The sequence below is a fragment of the Urtica dioica genome, chromosome 4 (assembly GCF_054948205.1).
Source record: "Urtica dioica subsp. dioica isolate 48M chromosome 4, U.dioica_male_clone48M_v1_H2, whole genome shotgun sequence".
Classification (NCBI taxonomy): domain Eukaryota; kingdom Viridiplantae; phylum Streptophyta; class Magnoliopsida; order Rosales; family Urticaceae; genus Urtica; species Urtica dioica.
This window is the reverse complement of record NC_142759.1, coordinates 5,558,718-5,576,701: the sequence shown is the minus strand read 5'-3', so window position 1 is coordinate 5,576,701 and position 17,984 is coordinate 5,558,718. Positions and strand designations below refer to the sequence as shown.

The window sequence follows — 17,984 nt, the reverse complement described above, 5'->3', positions numbered from 1 at the left end:
GTAATTAAAAAAAAAAAAAAAAAAATCGTCCAACAGAAATACAGATCTCACTCACTCATTTTTTATTATTTTTTTGTCCATTTCTTTAATTTTTCTCTCATTTTATTTTCTTTCCACTGTGCCGCGCGTATTTTTAATTTCCTCAAATCCATCAAAAGGGTAACAAAAAAAAATTGTCTTCGAATATTATTTTTTTCCCTTGTGTTTTATGAGGTTTTCAATTTCCTCAAAGTCCATCAAAAGGGTAACGGAAAAATTTGTTATCGAAAAAACGACGTTGTAACATTAGATGCATGTCAGATGATAGCACTATGGTTGTAAGCAGTTTAATTCTCAAAAATATGAATTAAATCGTCTTTTTCGTCAATCAATAACCTCTTAACGCCAGTTTTATCAGATTTCTTTTTACAGATTTCACGAACATTTTCTTGTACTCAAGTTAGTCTTTTTTGTTACTTTTTCAAACTTTACTACATATTTGTATCGTAAAATCTTAGTTTTAAGTTACTTTTCAAATCTATTGTGCACTTACACGATTGAAAAACTTTACATGTATCTATCGAGCACTTGAATGAAAAATGTCCATAAAATATATCAAGTATCCTTTTCATTCCACCAATAATGAAAAACCGAGTTCGAAGCCGCCCACAAACATGAATGATGAAACTTAGGAGCCACTAGACCATCCGATCCAAGACCTAAAAATGGAATGAATTCTATAACAATACATTATGAATATTTATGCCACCTGATTGGACTGGCTTTAAATTAACTTTTACATGTTAAATTACAACATTGGCAAGGAAGACAAACTTCTTCCCTTCTCTCTTTAATTACCTAAATTAATGATTACACAGAACAAACGTCTCTAGTTGATTTTCCGTGGCAAGAAATCAAGGGTGAAAAAAGCTACAGGACGAGCCTCTCTTGCAGTACCCGCTCTCGTAGAATTTACAAACTCGCTGCCCTTTCGCCGGAGCCCTGACCGGAGCTCCACCTCCGGCGAAATACGGCTGCCGGTTGCTATTCCAAGCACTACGGTTTCTCCCGAAACCCGAATCCTTCCCGTGGTACGCCCTATCCCTCGGGGAATATCTGCTCGAGCCGTGCCTCGGTTGGCTTCCCAAAATACCCCCCGTTGCCGGCGCCGGTGCCGGAGGCGGCGGCGGAGGAGGAGCCACCACGATCACGGGAGGCGGCGGCGGAGGAGGAGCCACCACGATCACGGGGGCCGGCGGTGGAGGCGGAGGCGGAGGCGGGTTCCAATCCATGACTCCATTCCCAACGGCTCCCCAATCAGTGTTCCACGGCGTCTCCGAGATCTCAACGTCCCAGCTCGCCGCCGCCGCCGCCGCTGCCGGAGGAATGCCTGAGCTTCCGTCCCATTGGTCGACCGAGACTTCGCTGTGCTTCGCGTCGCCTTCGGTCTCGGGGCTTATGGAAGGAGGGCAAGCCTCGGGGCTTCTGTCGCTCCCGACCCCGAAGAGCTCGTCCACGAAGTTGGACTGCGAGACTGGCAAGTGTACTTCGGCGGTCGAGCTCAAAGCGTCGCCCTTCCCGGGTTCCGGTGCGGGGCTGAACCCCTCGACCGCCGGGCTGATACAGTCTGCCTTCGGCAACTCCGCGGGCCCGCCGGAGTTGACCACATTGTGGCAGGAGAGAGCGTGGAGAGACTCCATGGCTTCGACCTCGGCCAGAAGGTCCGAGACTGACTCGTTCAGTAGGGAGTTGAATTCGTCGGGGTCGGGGATCCAGCTGGACGAGTTCGAGTGAGGGTGGGACGGGGAAGAGGGAGTCAGGTGGTCGCTGATTGAAGCCGGAGTTTTTACGTGTTCTCCGGCGATTTCAGCAGCCACCAGGCTCGGATCCCATTCCTCCACGGAAGTTTTGGTGGCCGGACCGGGACAATACCCGGCCACTAAACTCGACGTGGTGCTCCAGCTTAGCCCCGGAACAATGCTCGGAGAACCAGACTGTTTATTATTTGTCTCTTCGGCTTGACCTTCCGGAATCTCGTTTCTGTTGCTCGGCTTAGGGGTCATAGTTGGTGGAGTTGAAAGATCGAAACCTGTTTGGGTTTGATCCGACGTTTCTAGTGATTTGGGCAGAGTCTCGGAATCCTTGTTTACGGGACTACTGCTACTTAGTGGCTGTCTCCAGCTTTGACCAGAAGATTGGCCCGACTGAGCTTCACCGTCGGAGCGGTTTTCGCTACCCTGAATATTTCTAGTTTCAGAGTCGGTGTTTTGCCAAACACTCTCGCTCCGGTCAGAGTTTCTTTCAGATTCTCGATCGTCATTCAAATCACGCAGCGACGTCTGTTTCTCGAGCAAAGCAAGAGTGGATCGTGAAGTGCTTACCTGGGGCTGCTGAGTTGGCAAGACTTCATCGAATAGTGAATCCAAGTCCACCGGTAAGTTCGTACTGTTCCCATCGCTCGGATTTGCAAACACAGCCGCAGTGCTACTAGGCGGATTGGAGCCCAAGCCGTCAGTGTTGATGGCCTCATTGCTGTCATCAAAATTCTTGATTTGATCATTCAGATCAAGATTCACACTCCGCCCAACACTCTCATCATTCCCTTGATTAATGTCCACACGCTCGTTTTCCCCACTATCACCAGCATTATCATTATTATTCTTTTCTTCATTAGAGACAGCATTTGCTTCCCGTTCCTGCTGTGGCATATTGACGTTTATCTCCACTAATTGATCTTTTGAGCACAAACCATCCAAAATATCGGTCAAAAGAATAGACTCCTCTGGCTTCTCATTAAGCCTCCATACCCTCAGATGTGGAGGAAAGTGTCCGCTTATACTCCATTTACGCAGCTGAGCCATAAAAAATGGACCTTGAATCTTGCCTGTTGGGTCCTGGTAGTGCCATATTTTGTACGTCTCCCAATCGTTCACAGACTGTTCTGTCCCTGTGAAAATAGGCAATGAAACTTCTAGAGCGTCAGAATATGAATCACATCCCATCAAATCTTGACTACTCTAATCAGTAATGATACCTGAATCGGTAGAATCAGCCTCTTGCTTTGGTGTATTCAAGTCCTTCATTCCTGATGTTTTGCTTTCTCTCTTTTTCTCTGCGGGAGTTGACTCCCTTTTCTTTCTTCCAACGCCTGAATTTCTAGGTTTTGCTTTATAATCTGCGTTGGTATTAGTATAATAACATTAAAGGAAAACCACCAAATGAAAACCCCATTAATAGAGAAGAAAAAAAATGGTTCTATATCCAAAGTCTAAACCAATACCAGAAACTTGTTTGTTCTGATGTAGCTCACTGGGTTTGTGATCAAAATCATAGCTTGGATCCATGCTTGGGTCAGAGTGTACTACAGGAACTTCTAGCATACGCTTACGTTCGTCTGGTGAGTTTAGACGCTCCAATTTCTCCGTGCATTCTCTCAATGTGCGACAAAGTCAAGGACTATCCATTTTCAATTCCACAGAGAATATTATATATATATATATATATATATATATATATATTTATATACTCTTCAAATGAAGTGAAACTGAATTTTAATTTATGCACAGAGAAATGAATTATATGCATCTAATTAAAAAAGGAAAAAAATGGAATCAAGAAAATTTAATTACAGAAAGATTTCAAGCACATAAAACAAAGGATATTCTTTTCTATGCCCCTTTTCACTTGCTCGGTTACGCAGATCATTAAGGCGCAATTTCTCTGCTTCGATCCACTAGACAGTGTCGTGTTAGACACAATTTAAAAAAAAAAACAAAAAAAAGTTTAGAAATTACGAGACGGTAATAAATTTAAGTAACTGGCTATTTGAAAAAGAATAGAGCGGAATAGATTATCTAATCATCTGTCTCCAAAAAAACTAAAAGTAAAGGAACTTACATCATTTAATTTCACTTCTTGAAGAGCTATTGCTTTCTCTTGGATCTCACCCTGGGCCAAGCAGAAACGGTTTCATTAGAGGTATACATAATGTTTATAATTTGCACATAAAGCAGAACTGCGTATGCACTTACAACAGTTAACCGCTTAATGAGCCCAAATTTTATACTTTGACGAAGACGTTCACACTCCTCCTGAAAGAATAGTAACCCAAATGAATTAGTTAATGAACAGATACGCTGATGGTTCTTGTTGATGCTTTAGATTCTACACCAACTAATAATCACCTAAAATCTCCATGCTTTTTAGCTGAACACACGATTAGGGAAAAGGGGGAAGGAAAAAAAATAAAAATAAAAATAAAAAGACTTCCGAGGTCCATGATCATTTATTTCAGGAACTTCCAAAAAAATAAAATATATAGATAAAAGTAACGAGAACGCAGCAAGAACACAAGATTAAATCCAGAATATTAACAGGCAGGGGAAAAATACTTAAAAGTTTGCTAATCTCAATCCCCACTAGACAACTTAACTTGAATAACATAAAAAATAAAAAATTCCACTAAATGTATGCCATGCAGCATGATTTAAAGCGTAAGAATAGCCAATAAAGTTTTATTTTTTTAAAAGACAAATATTTATTGAAAAGTAAATCACCTGAGAGAATTCTTTATTTGAAATCCTATGGATTGCCATAACTTCTTTCTTGTCTAAATTCAAGATGTCAAGCATCAGATTGGTGTTCCTTGTCCCGAGCTTATAAGGTTCTGCACCTTTGCTGGTACCTGCACAAGAAGTATTAAGATATCAAAACATTGCAAAAGTGTTTCAACAATTTGCAGTGCAGACAAATTAGAGAAATAACAGCTAAGAAATTTCAAAACTAGTACCAACAACTCGCACAAGCCTATGCATATCCGGCTTTTGGTCACTGCAAGAAACCCGTATCCGCACAATTGAGCCCACAACCTTTTCGTGAAAATTCTCAGCATTGTCAACTAAATTTTCCAACAAACAGCGCCGCAAGTAGATCAGTTTAATGTTGTTAACATCAATCTTGGCATATGCATCAGGATTAGTAGGTGATCCTTTTTCAGCTCTTCCACGAAGTTTTCGCTTATTGTCATTGACAGTTGTCATTTGGCTATTATAGTCCCCAGTGGATTCCATTTGGCTACCAACAGATTCACCGACACCAATCCCTTCCATACTACCTACCATGTGATCGTCTTTTATGAGAAAATGAGACTCCAGAAGCTTTAGCATTTCGATGTGACCCAAACGGGCTTGACCAAACATGTTTGAAAGCCTTGAATCACACACAATTTCACATTTTTGAAGAGGATCATGAAGATTATTTATCCTTATATAGTCAAGCACTAAATTCTGGACATCGAATTGGGACATCACGGATGTATCCCCATTTCTCATATGAGCAACAAACTCCAAGAGCTCTTTTGAGGCCCAATTGGTGTCACCATTGAGATGTGTTATTGTATCACCACCGTGTTTTTCAATACCCAAAGAATTCCCCGTTACAAGAACATTAGTTTTCGTGTTAATTTTTCTTCTTTTAGCATTTAAAACCTCTAGGTCGGGAATAGAGTTTGCAGAAATGTTACATCCATTTCTGATTCCACCATTAAGTCCACTAGAGAACCCCCAATTAGAAGCGGAAACTTGAGGTGGATTCCACGGGTTTTTAGCCTTCAGGAGCTCATCTAATGTCAATGAGAGATTCCCTTTTAAAAGAACCCAATAGACCTTGAAGAGGTACTCCCAGCTGGTTTTGTCATCAAAATCAACTTGTGGCTGCACAAGACACACAGTTTTTAGTTAATAGAAACCCTCCCTCGCATAGGTTTATCTCCCGATTAAAAACACAAATGAAACTAATTATCAAAGATGGTGATAACAAGGTGAACAGGTACAAAAATAAGCGTACCCCTTCTTTATTTCCTTCATGATTTTCAATCAGCAATATAGTTCTCTTGCACGTTCCACAAAATCCTTTGTTCCCTCGTACACATACATAATCGGCATTGTTTATGCATCCTTTGCACGAAGAGAATGTACAAGTGTAGCACAAATAATGGGAAGCCTTCATACAGGTGCTACATATATGCCAACCTGAGAAATGCAAAATAAGCAACACAAACATTTTACCTCCTGCGCTGAAAGTTATCTCAAAGAAGAAATGTAAAAACCAGTATGTAAAATATTACCATCTGCATGGCAATGCTTGCAAAAGTAAATAAATTTACAGAAATACACACATCCAAGTTGATAACCATTTACCAAGCAGTACTGTTTATGGGTTATTTCTTTTTTGCAGCACAACAAGCGAAACAGCAACTATCATGGTGATAATAATCAAGACGAATAAACACCCAACCAAAAAAAAAAAACAAGAATATTAAATTGCAAACTGTATGAAACATACCACAATTCCATTTAGCTCTTGATCGAAAAAATGATTCGTCTCTCTTGATACATGCTGGATGATATGCCTTAGGGCAGTTCCTAAACATTAACAATTCAAATGATTCACTTAAATAATAAAAGAAAATGGGGGAAAAAAAGTCGCCTTGACTCCTCCGACAGGAGAAAAAATCAAGAGCAAAGAAGACATTTTAAGCAAATTACAACATAAATTTTCAAGATATAAATCAAATATCATCAAATGAACCAAAATCGCGGTTCAAATCAAGTCAACTAAACTCAGCTCCAATGGAAACAATCAAATTTGCAGCTCAATCAACAAGCATTTCAGCTCGCCTCAAAAATTCATTTAATCGTCCCAATATAGAAAGTATCCAAATTTAGTTTCTTAAGACTATCTGAATTCAACAAAATAACTTGCTTATTCAATACTAATAACTACAAGTCCGGATAAAACACCCTAAATTTCACAAAGGTAATTAAAAAATATTTCTAATTATAGAGAGTAGTTGTTAATTCCCAATCATCTAGAACTCCATCCAGTCTTCCCGTCTGTCTTTCAAAGCTTACTCGCTCGGCAACCAATTTCATCAAACCAAATAGGCAAAAAAAAAAAACAAAAGGAACAAAACTCAAGCGAAGCTCTCACCGGCGATCACATAGCACGAGACTCCCACCGTCGAAGCATATAAAACAAACATCTTCTTCCTCTTCCACCGCCGTCACCGGAGTCGTCTTCCTCGACGATGGCGTCGCTCCTCTCGGCGGCCGACCTCGCTTCCTCTTCACCTCCACCGCCGGCGAAGCAGCTCCTCCTCCAAATCCTCCGGCGACAACGATCGGAGCTTCGACGAGCTTGGAATCGCATTGATCGACACTCATGAGCTCCGCCGGTCGGTCAAAGCTGCTCCGATCGCCGCCGCCATGGACGTGATCACAACTCCTGTTCGAGCTCGAAGCTTGCGCTTCTTGCCGCGACGATTCCATGAAATTCCGAAGCAGAGCCGGGCGATAAGACCTAGAGCCCTTCCAGTTTCGTCGAATTCGAACCAGAACTAACAAAATTACCAAGTGACAAACAAAACGAACAGCGATGCAGAGATAAAGATTGAGAAACCCTAGTTGACGCGGCTATGGAGGTGAGAGAGAAATGGACGCGCGAGGATGTGAGATGGCATTGTCACGTTGGTCTGTGTTTTGGGTTTTTGGGGTTTGACAGTGCGTTTTTCTTCGAAAGAAGAGAGAGAGATGATGATGAGAAGGTTTTTCTTAGAGAGAGAAAGTAAAGAGACCGAAAAGACGGTCACTCGGGATTGGCTGAAAAGAATGCTGTTTTTTCTTCCCTTTCTTCTCTTTAATCTTTTATTTTTTATGTTTATTTATTTGTTTTGCATTAATGGTCTCTGAAACTACTTATCTTATAATATCAGGTTCAAATTTCTAAAAAATCGTTTTAACGCGGTTATGTTCTTCCAGTGGAGTGATGCATAATGAGTCATGCATAGCCACAAAAATAAAAATCAAAAAGTTTCTACTATTAGTATAAGACGTGCCGTAGAAAATTGTATTTTTGAAAGTGTAAGTAGAGTACGCAAATTTGAGTGAGATAAAATTTTGAAAAATATTTTATATGTGTTTATTTCATTTATCAGATAAGTAAATTTGGTATATTCAAAAGAAAAAGAAAAATTCAAATATCGGATTGGTTTGACTTTTTTTTTTATCAGCTGCATTTGAATAGCTAATCTTTTCTTAATAAAATGATAAGATCAACTTTAATAAAGTTACATGAAGAAAATAAAATTGAAAAGTCATAAGTTTCTTAATGAAGAGAGGTCATGATAATTTTTCTTTTATCCTTTCTCTTATTTTGTCTATGTAGACGGTCGAGAATAAGATAATTTAAGACAAAGTCAATGAAGATACTCCGCAGATATATAATCCAAGAAATTAAATTTCGGGGAATAACGTCGAAATTTCGATTTTTGAACATTATCGATAAAAAAAATTGACTATTTATCGTTTCACGTATTTTTTTCGTCGACATTCTCCGGAATTTTGACCGTGCCCACATTATTTTCATGTCTTTTATGCAAAATCAATAATATTTTCATCATTTCTTGGGAATGTCGCCGAAATTTTCGTGTTATTCTCACTGTTTTGTGCCGACAGTTTGAGTTTGTGATGAAATCGAATCGTTTTGATTTTTTTGGAAAAATCTTGCTGAATGAAGTATGTGTATTTATGTTGTGTGGTTCACATATGTTTTTCTCAATTTTTTTTTAATAGAATCCAAATTTATTTGATATTTGAGACTTAGATTTAAAAGTTAGAATTTATTGTTGTTTTTTATGGAACCCGAATTTATTTCATGTTTGAGATTTATATTTCAAAGTTAGAATTTCTTATTGTTTTGATATAATTCGAATTTATTTTAATGGGTTGACTACTGTGACCTCAAAGCACGAACCGGGGGCTATTATCAACCACACCGCCACTCAACCTACTATTGAATCTTTTTATCTATGTTGAACTTAGTATGTATTTTGAACTTATCTTTATTTTTGAACCTATTAAGTGTTTTTGACCTTTTGTTTATGTTTTTTTATGATGTGTGAAATTATTACGTGTGTTGGAGACTTGAATTTTGAGTTTAAACTTATTATGTGTACGTTTGAAACTAATTTATTTGTTATATTAAGAATTATGCAACATTATTTTTGTCGACATTTCCGTGTTTTATCGAAATTTTCGTCGGTACCGCAATTTCCGTCGGCATTTTTTTAAGTAAATTTCCACATTTTTTCCGTCGTAATTCCCATCGACCACCGCAAATTTCCGTTTTTTGAGACCATAGGCACGAAATCGGTCGTAGGTATTTCAATCCTTGATCTAATCATTACGGAAAAAAAATTAATTTGTCTAAGTTAGACAAAGACCTCAAGTTTACCAATAAACTTTGTACGATACAAAATACTCTCAAATAAGAGAAATTTTACCAAATTTCGACCGCGTTAGTTTAACGGCAATGTATCAATCCCGAAAATCTTCAAAGTGCTTAAATATTATATCATTTGCAACTCATTTTATCTAGTCATGGTTTTTTAACTCATAATCTTCATGCAAGTTCACTATCAATGATAATGGTTCAAGTTCTAGAATAACATTTTTATTATTTTTAAATGAGTTCAATTTCATATTTTTTATATGTATCTAGTTTGTTGTCTATTTATTCATATATAAAATTATCACATATTTCTTTAGAAGTTAATTTGGTTCTTTATGTATAATAATTTATGCTCTTTTTTTTTTTGTAGACGATGAAATGATTTGTTTGGAGGATATTCATCTCGCAGTAGAGTTTGTAATCTTAGGTTGTGTTTGGTTCTCAACTGCAAAAGAGTTTTTGACTTTTTGAGATAAAAAAATTGGAAACAAAAAAAGAAAGTTGCGTTTGGTTGTGTTTTCGGAAAAAAATTTTAAAAATTTTTGAAGTTGTTTTGTAAAAGAGTAAAGAAAACTGAAAACAAATAAAATGTGTTTTTGGAAAAAAAAAAAAAATTCTTCTCTTCTCTCCTCCTTCTCCTCACCCGCGCGCGAGACTTGAAAAAAAAAAAATCCGGCCATCTTCTTCAATCACCACCGAGCCTCACCATCACCGCCAAATAGTTTTCATTTTTTTTCATTTTTTCAAAAGGTATACCAAATAGTTTTCATTTTTTTTCATTTTTTCAAAAACAAAAATGAAAATTGTACCAAACTGTTTTTTCAATTTCTCAATAACAAAAATGAAAACTGTAACAAACAGCTTTTTAAAAACAACTGTAAAATAATTTTTCAGTACAACTACAAAAATTAGAAAATATAAAACAAAAACTTTTTGAGTTAATTACCAAACAAACCCTTAAACTCCGATAATAAAATTATATTCAAAACAAAAACCTGAACCAAGGGGTCACTGTGTCATTGATTACTGAATCAAAGGGTATTGGTGCAAACCCTTTTTAATTATTTTATCTTCTTTTTTGGTATTTTTTCACTTGAAAGAAGCGTCAAACGCGGGGCTTTGTGACTTTGATTCTTCTCTAATCTCGAGCACCACGTGGTGAGTGGGTGTTAGGAAAAGCTACAAAATTAAGTGGGTCCCGCTTTTGTAAATTGATTTTATTTTCCTTCCTGATTCTCTGTTTCTTCAGCGCTGAAAAAACTAGCAAACCTTCCCTTTCAATTCTACAGTCAAATCACCATTATGTTTTTTTCAAAACAACAAAAATCACAATGTTGTTGGTTTTGAGTTTAGACTTTGGACGGAGGGATTTATTTTGAGAAGTCTTAATTATCCCACATGGTATTTGCCGACATGGACGAAGGCAACGTAGAATTTTTTTTTTTTTTTGAATAGAAATGGATTTCCATTAAGAAATGGGTAAAAAACCCAGAAATACAGGAGAATTACATCTTAGTACAAGGAACACAACAAACCTAAGTCGAAGTGAATCTAACACTAAGTTCAGATAATCGCGTAATTTTGTGCATACTTCCGACAAAAGGAAGAACAACGAGCACATGAGAAATCGAGCACATATATGGCTCTTTCAAAATATCCATAACGGATGATGGAGAAATCCAATCAACCTTGATCCGGTGACCAAGAAGAAGATGGTTCTTCTGCCTGCATAGAGAAAACTCTAACAGGAAATCCAAAACGACAACGGAGACAACGGCTAATCCGCCTCCATAATAAGCCAAATCAGGCAAATCACAACAATAAATTAAAAGTTTCACACACAAACTGAGACTGAAAAGAAAATCTAAAATCGGAACCGGAGTCCGACACACGAGAGTCAACACCGATACGATGGGAGGAAGATGGCCAGGAAGAGCCACGTCACGCTGTTGTTGCCGATGAACCACGCTGCCCCACTGTCGCCGAAGAGCCGAGCCCCTCCGTTGTCGTTGAGGCACAGAGACGCGCTGCCGTCGCCGAGAGACGAGCCGCACCACCTTCGCCGAGGCTCCGAGGCGCACCGCCGACGCAGAGGAGACGAGCCGCACCACCGTCGCCGAGGCTCCGAGCCGCACCGCCGTCGCCGAGGCTCCGAGGCGCACCGCCGACGCAGAGGAGACGAGCCGCACCGCCGACGCAGATGAGACGAGCCGCACCGCCGTCGCCGAGGCTCCGAGGCGCACCGCCGACGCAGAGGCTCCGAGGCGCACCGCCGGCGCAGAGGAGACGAGCCGCACCGCCGTCGCCGAGGAGACGAGCCTCCGTCGTCGATGAACCGAGCCGCCATGCCTCTGCCACCGAGGAACCACGCTGCAACAAAAAACATGACTCAAACCGTCACACAAAACCTCCATCACCACACAGCTCTTGACTCCTTTTGTCGGTGTAGATCCGCCGTACTTCCTCCCCCGGAGCCGAGAGAAACCCAATCGGTGACCGAAGTCTCCGCCGGATTTGGCCCCAGGGGAGAGATCTGGATGTTCTGGTGTTTGGGTTTTTTTTTGCAGAGAGGGTTAGGGCCGGCTGCGATAGATAATCTCTTGCGTGTGCAACCACTTTTGCAACGTAGAAAAATTAGAAATGAGGTTTTAAATGTTTATTCTAGTTTTGTTGTATAACTACATGTAAAACCACAATAAATGTTTAGAAGTCTATTTTAATTTTTATTATTTATAGTCTAGTTTCGTATGATACGATTAGATAACGGATAATCAATTAATAACTCATTTCGGGTGAGGGATTCTTAATAAAATACCTATCATTTTCAACTTAAAATTCTAAAATAAAATATCTTACGCTTTAAAAATACAATTTATATGAGACGAAAAGGTATTTTAATTGTAAATATTTCTTTGTTAACACTAACCAAAATATTCCTCATTTTTTATAATTTCCATAATCATAACAACTAGATGTTATATTTAACTTAAGCTTTTTTCGTCCAATCATATGTTATATAATTTTAATAATTATTTCATGTATGTTATATCAAACATGTGGAAATAAAAATTTACAATATCCTTAAATTTAAGTGGTTTAACACGTTTTTTTCCCTTTATATAACCAAATTTTTATCACTATTTCGTAATTTGGCCATATACATTTAATTTTAAAAAATATGATTGTTCTCATTTTCGATAGTTTTACCACATTCCTTCATACAAATATTGTCTTTAGCGTCGTGAGATATTGTGGTTTAAATGATCGTTAAATTATGAACTCTTTATTGATGAAACCGATCATTACCTCCACGGATCATAATAAGAGGGTCTTTAAGAGTGCTTCTTATATTGAGCCAACTTCTAACACATGGAGTCTAGACATTGAATCTGATAAGTGCATTTTGTACCTACGTACCGTCTATTTTTTTCACTTTAAATGATACTCGTAGTTTTGTGGTAATTTGTTTATTTTTATCAAAATATCGTTGTTTAGACTTTAAATGGACTATTTCACGATGTTTCAAATCATTTGGATGTCAAAATACGTCAAAACGAGGCTTTCAATGCATATTTATTTCAATTTCAGGGATCCTATATTTCAATTGTGATGAATGTTTTCTAATGATTAATCAATTATTTATGTGATTGTTTACTAATTGAGAGGTAGTAGATTGTCATGCTCATATATAAATCATCACAATTTTGATTTAGTTTGGTATAAAATTTTAGTTAATTGTGTAGCTGTTTGAAATATTGTCCATATAGAGCGTGATTGCTTTAATATGATTAGAATACGATAGAGCAATAATATTGCATAGGTTTGTTATTCACTCAAAATAGGTTAAATAATATATTCAATGAGATTAGCTTTCACATATTCAGATCTTTTTTATTCGTGTCCAAAGCTCCAACTACGTCGTTCCGGTAAATTCGTAGTTTTAGCCTCAGTGATACTTGAATTAGGTTTATACTGCTTATCTTCTATTGATTTTAATTACTAGTTATCCAAAACTTGTTTGTTAATTATTGTACGCTTAATTCGTGTTATTTCCATCAAAACTCTTTAAATATCCATTTATTGTGTTTAAAACTGGCATATGAGATCCCTCGATATCTCATTTATCGTATTATTGGTACCACGTTGGACCCATTTGGTACTTAGTTATTTTTTATTCATATTTATTATTCATGTAAGTTATTTTAAAATTGAAATAATTAATAAATAATTATTAAAAGATAAGAAAAATGAGACTCCTACAATCGTAAAATATTGTATTGAGAAATTTCGGTCTCGTAAAAAATAATTCCAAAAATTTTTAGTACGATTTTTAATAGTTTTAGGAGCCCCGTTTCTCATAAAATATGAGATGAGACTAGATTCATTCCCGATTTCCATATGGATAGTTTTAAGTGCGTTATAGTGTATTACAGGCTACAGCCACTCACATATTAAATCAGGACTCTTTTAATTTCAATTTTTTTTTCTTGACTTCTTTTAAAGCACTTTTGCTGCAATTGAAGATTGAACTCACGAATTTCACTTTGAAAATGTTGTGAAATTACCAACTAAGTTATGTTAGGAACTACATTTTTTTTTTTTTACAATTTTGTATTCATACATTTGGGCATATAAATGTGTAATTTAGTGGAGGTTTTCTCATTTTCCATTCCATCTAATGGTTGGGTCCTACCAAAGTGGACATTCACATTACGTGCGGTGTGAGACACGACATAACCATCAATTCCTTCTTACAGTTTAAAAAAAAAAAAAAAATCAATTCCTTCTTAACTACAAATCATTTAAATTAAAATAAAATGAAAGAAAAAAATATTATTTTTCCGGTGTAATTATATATAAGAATTCAAAGCTACTAAATTATTTCCTTTCGCCAGTCTATTGGAAGATCTTAATGTTCTTGTAGAAGCCACCATAAATTCCCCATTAAAGAAAATTGATCGCCAGGATTTTCCCTAGAAAATGAACAATCTGCAGAGACCTAGACGACGCTGTGAAGGCACGGCCATGGGCGCGATTGTCCTCGATCTTCGTCCCGGTCTCGGAATCGGTCCATTTTCGCTCGGTATTTTCACCATCATTTTTGGTTTCTGCGGCCTTTTTAAAATTATTATTGCTCGCGATTCAGTTGAGTCGAATTTGTGCCTTTTGATTGGATTATAAAAACTTCGCGTTTATTGGAGTGTTTTTGCGAATAAATTGTGTTGTCTCGTTGTTTCCGGATATATAATTTTTTTGGGGGTGGTCTTGTAGTGAAGATTAATTTGAGTTCTTAAAACCCTTGATTTTCGCTTGTAAGTGTGGTGATGGATTAGTCGATGCGATTTGATTGTGTTGATTGATCGTGAAGTTTTGTGCATATTCCTAAATCTCCTAAGACTTTATTGCGAATTTAGTTGCTTAATCTTGATTTCTTGGTAGCTTTATTGGCGACGAATTGTATGATTGTAGTTATTTGGGCGATTAAAATTTAGCAGTGTTTTAAGAATGATTAATAAGCAGGCATGGTTGTGTTTGGCTTAGTAGCTAATATTATGTTAGTACTGACGATGAGGATTAAAATTCCGTTTTACTCAGGCATGCCAATTTGCGAGGCTTTTGCTCAAATTGAACAACAGCCCACAATATATGACGTGGTTCATGTGAAACATTTTGACGAGGTATGTTTCAGTGTTCGTGTTAAGCTTGGATTTGGGAGATTATAATCAAGTGCTTGACACTATTCAGATTTCATTTTCTTGGAATTAACACAATGGGATATCTTTATACTGATGCACTGGTTCACATTACATTCTGTAGGATCCTTTAAAACTGGATATTGTCATTAGCTTTCCTGATCACGGTTTTCATCTCCGGTTTGATCCCTGGTCGCAGGTAAACTTGTCACTGTATTCATTAGTTTATCTTGACCGTCCTTCCTAGAGGTCAAGATTTGTCGTTTTCATGTGGTTGCACATTACAGTGTGATTTGACAATGATCTAACATTATATGTTGTAGAGGCTACGTCTTGTTGAGATTTTTGACATAAAGAGGTTGCAAATGCGTTACGCCACTTCTCTTATTGGGTAAGCAATGAATTTTGCTGATAGGTTTTGTATCATGGGTATGTTTAATTTTTTTCCCCATGTTTGAACTCTCAGGGGACCATCGACACTGGCAACTTTCGTTGCCGTATACGCTCTCTTTGGCCCAACATTTCCTGGAGTTTATGACAAAGATAGAGGAGTTTACACACTATTCTACCCAGTATGTCAACTCTACCATGCATTTGAGTTTTCTTAATCAATTTTTTTATTTATATTTTAATTGGAAATGAATATGATTTGTGAATTAGGGGTTATCGTTTGCCTTTCCTATTCCAAGCCAATATACAGATTGCTGCCACGATGGGGAAGGTACAATATCAACATTTCTAAATATGTTTTTGGTACAAGTTTCAAACAGTAATTGTTAACGTTTTATATACCTTTTTTTTTCCTTCTAATTGATGACAGCTGAATTACCACTAGAGTTTCCAGATGGTACAACACCAGTTACATGCCGTGTATCTGTATATGATAGTTCTACAGACAAAAAAGTGGGTGTAGGATCTCTAATGAAAAGAGCCTCAACTCCACCATTACCACCAGGTAGCTTGTACATGGAGGAAGTGCACATTAAGGTTAGCTTCGACCTTGACTGCTGCTCTCAGCTCTCCTATGAATTAATACCACTATTGATAATATAGAAATAATATTTTTTTTATTGCTGCTTGGTCGCTAAATATATCTTGATATAAGGTTTTAGTATTAAGGGAGTTCAACTTGAACCACAGTTCGGAAGATTCAAGAGTTTGAGGGTGTTGGTTTCACGACTTGATTTGTTTTTGCTGATTATGTTATCAAGTTTTGTACATCGATTATCCCCAGTTGACCATACTCAGTCAATCTAATCGACTAAATTTCATGCCAGCTTGGTGAGGAGTTATATTTCACAGTTGGTGGCCAGCACATTCCTTTCGGCGCATCCCCACAGGCAAGATTTATTACCATTTATCCCCAGTTGACCATTTTTGGTTTGGAAACATTTTCCATTTATATCCAGTGTCTAGTTCATTTATATGTTTATAACGGGTTCCTTTTTGATGCAGGATGTTTGGACTGAATTAGGACGTCCCTGTGGAATCCATCAAAAGCAGGCATTTTATAATTTAAAAATTAGTGTGTTGTTCTTTTATGCACTGGCACCAGTATTGTCATGGTTACAGTGAAGATTCATGGTTTATTTTTTTGGTGTCTAGGTTGACCAAATGGTTATTCATTCAGCTTCGGATCCTCGCCCACGAACAACACTTTGTGGTGATTATTTTTACAATTATTTCACTCGAGGTCTGGACATCTTGTTTGACGGGCAGGTATTGATTTGTTTCTCGCCTTGGATCATTGTGTGATATGTTCGTGGGTCCCATTTCTCTGATAGTCGTCTCTTGTTTGCAGTCGCATAAAGTCAAGAAGTTTGTTTTGCACACTAACTTCCCTGGCCACGCCGATTTCAATTCGTACATAAAGTGCAATTTTGTTATATTTGGTTCTAGTCGTAAGTTCTTTTGTATATTTTAACTTCATAAGTGTATCATTAAAGTTGAAGACTTTGAAACTGAAATCTGCCTTATTTTCTAGTTGGGGGTTCTTTTCAAGATCCAAAATATAAAATAACGCCGAGCACCAAGTGGGAACAAGTAAAGGTAGAATGTTTTTACATTTTTCAAATTTTCGTTAATATGATTCAATCCTGCCTATAGCCGCAAGAATTTTATCACACACTTTTCCTAGTTACTATATTTATAAATGGTTGAAATGCCCTACCTTTAATTCAGGAAATACTTGGGGACTGTGGCCGCGCTGCAATTCAAACGCAAGGTTCTACGAGCAACCCGTTTGGATCCACTTTCGTGTATGGATATCAAAATGCAGCATTTGAGGTGAGTTTCGTCCATTAGTAATATAACTGCATTTTATGATGTTTTCAAATAGTCTCTTCCCATGTTAAGGGATAAGGGGATTGTGAAAAAAGCTGAGGGCAAGTGAAAGCAGAAGCTAGTGATAATAGTTGCATTGAATTTGAAAGAGACACATGAAATCTCTTTGACTAACAAGTGCAATGTTTACACCACTAGGTTATGAAAAATGGCTACATAGCAACTGTAACACTCTTCCAGTCCTGATACGGTACGTTGCATCTGAGCACTCTTTTTTCATCATTGTGGCCCCTACTTAATTTCAAATCTTTGACTCAACTGAGAAAGTCTCATAATACAGTTTTAAGCTATGAAAATTTCGATTCCAGCTCGCATTAGAGTAGATAAATTATTCACGGCAGTCATATCAGATTTAGAAATTTTGGTTTTATATACCACCACAGTTATTTTTATTTATCGCTATAACATTATTTGTGTGTGTGGTTCAGATGGGTTTGGCCAGTTGATAATAATCAAGTTGGTAAGCAAGCAATGAAGTGTGCAGAAAAGCACCTGTTTATAAGAAAGGTTGTCATGGCCTAAAATTGTACAGTTTATGCAACTGACTTGTACATATTATTATTTGTTGAAACTTGTACATGATGTACGTGTTTAAAAGAGTGTAAAAAAAAGAGTTCCAAATTGCCCTATTATTGTCCTTCTATTTGTCCAAAAGCTGGTAGTAAATATGCCAAGTCGAGC

At 37.5% G+C, this 17,984-nt stretch overlaps 2 protein-coding genes across 4 annotated transcripts; one reads left to right on the top strand and one right to left on the bottom strand.

Moving 5' to 3' along the window:
* Positions 1 to 695: 695 nt before the first annotated feature.
* LOC149399655 (zinc finger CCCH domain-containing protein 44) lies at positions 696 to 7,664 on the bottom strand. 3 transcript variants are annotated; one of them, XM_089611187.1, is made up of 12 exons: positions 6,970 to 7,664; positions 6,322 to 6,401; positions 5,824 to 6,008; positions 4,769 to 5,690; positions 4,536 to 4,663; positions 4,011 to 4,070; positions 3,877 to 3,927; positions 3,642 to 3,712; positions 3,260 to 3,417; positions 3,014 to 3,154; positions 1,196 to 2,947; positions 696 to 1,159 (listed from the first exon to the last, which is right to left on the bottom strand). In XM_089611187.1, the coding sequence occupies exons 1-12, from the start codon at positions 7,305 to 7,307 to the stop codon at positions 894 to 896; spliced, it is 4,152 nt and encodes a 1,383-aa protein (XP_089467313.1). In that variant the 5' UTR covers positions 7,308 to 7,664; the 3' UTR covers positions 696 to 893. The 3 variants fall into 3 exon arrangements, with proteins under 3 accessions (XP_089467313.1, XP_089467311.1, XP_089467312.1); XM_089611185.1 differs by having other exon boundaries at positions 696 to 2,947; XM_089611186.1 differs by having other exon boundaries at positions 696 to 2,926; positions 6,970 to 7,662.
* Positions 7,665 to 14,035: 6,371 nt separating this feature from the next.
* LOC149399654 (PHAF1 protein At3g51130) lies at positions 14,036 to 17,940 on the top strand. The gene is made up of 15 exons (XM_089611951.1): positions 14,036 to 14,350; positions 14,863 to 14,945; positions 15,085 to 15,159; positions 15,284 to 15,351; positions 15,427 to 15,532; positions 15,621 to 15,681; positions 15,781 to 15,947; positions 16,238 to 16,300; positions 16,416 to 16,463; positions 16,566 to 16,679; positions 16,762 to 16,861; positions 16,945 to 17,009; positions 17,142 to 17,246; positions 17,442 to 17,493; positions 17,732 to 17,940. Exons 1-14 carry the CDS (start codon positions 14,248 to 14,250, stop codon positions 17,487 to 17,489), a joined length of 1,206 nt encoding a protein of 401 aa, XP_089468077.1. The 5' UTR covers positions 14,036 to 14,247; the 3' UTR covers positions 17,490 to 17,493; positions 17,732 to 17,940.
* The last annotated feature ends 44 nt before the right edge of the window (positions 17,941 to 17,984 follow it).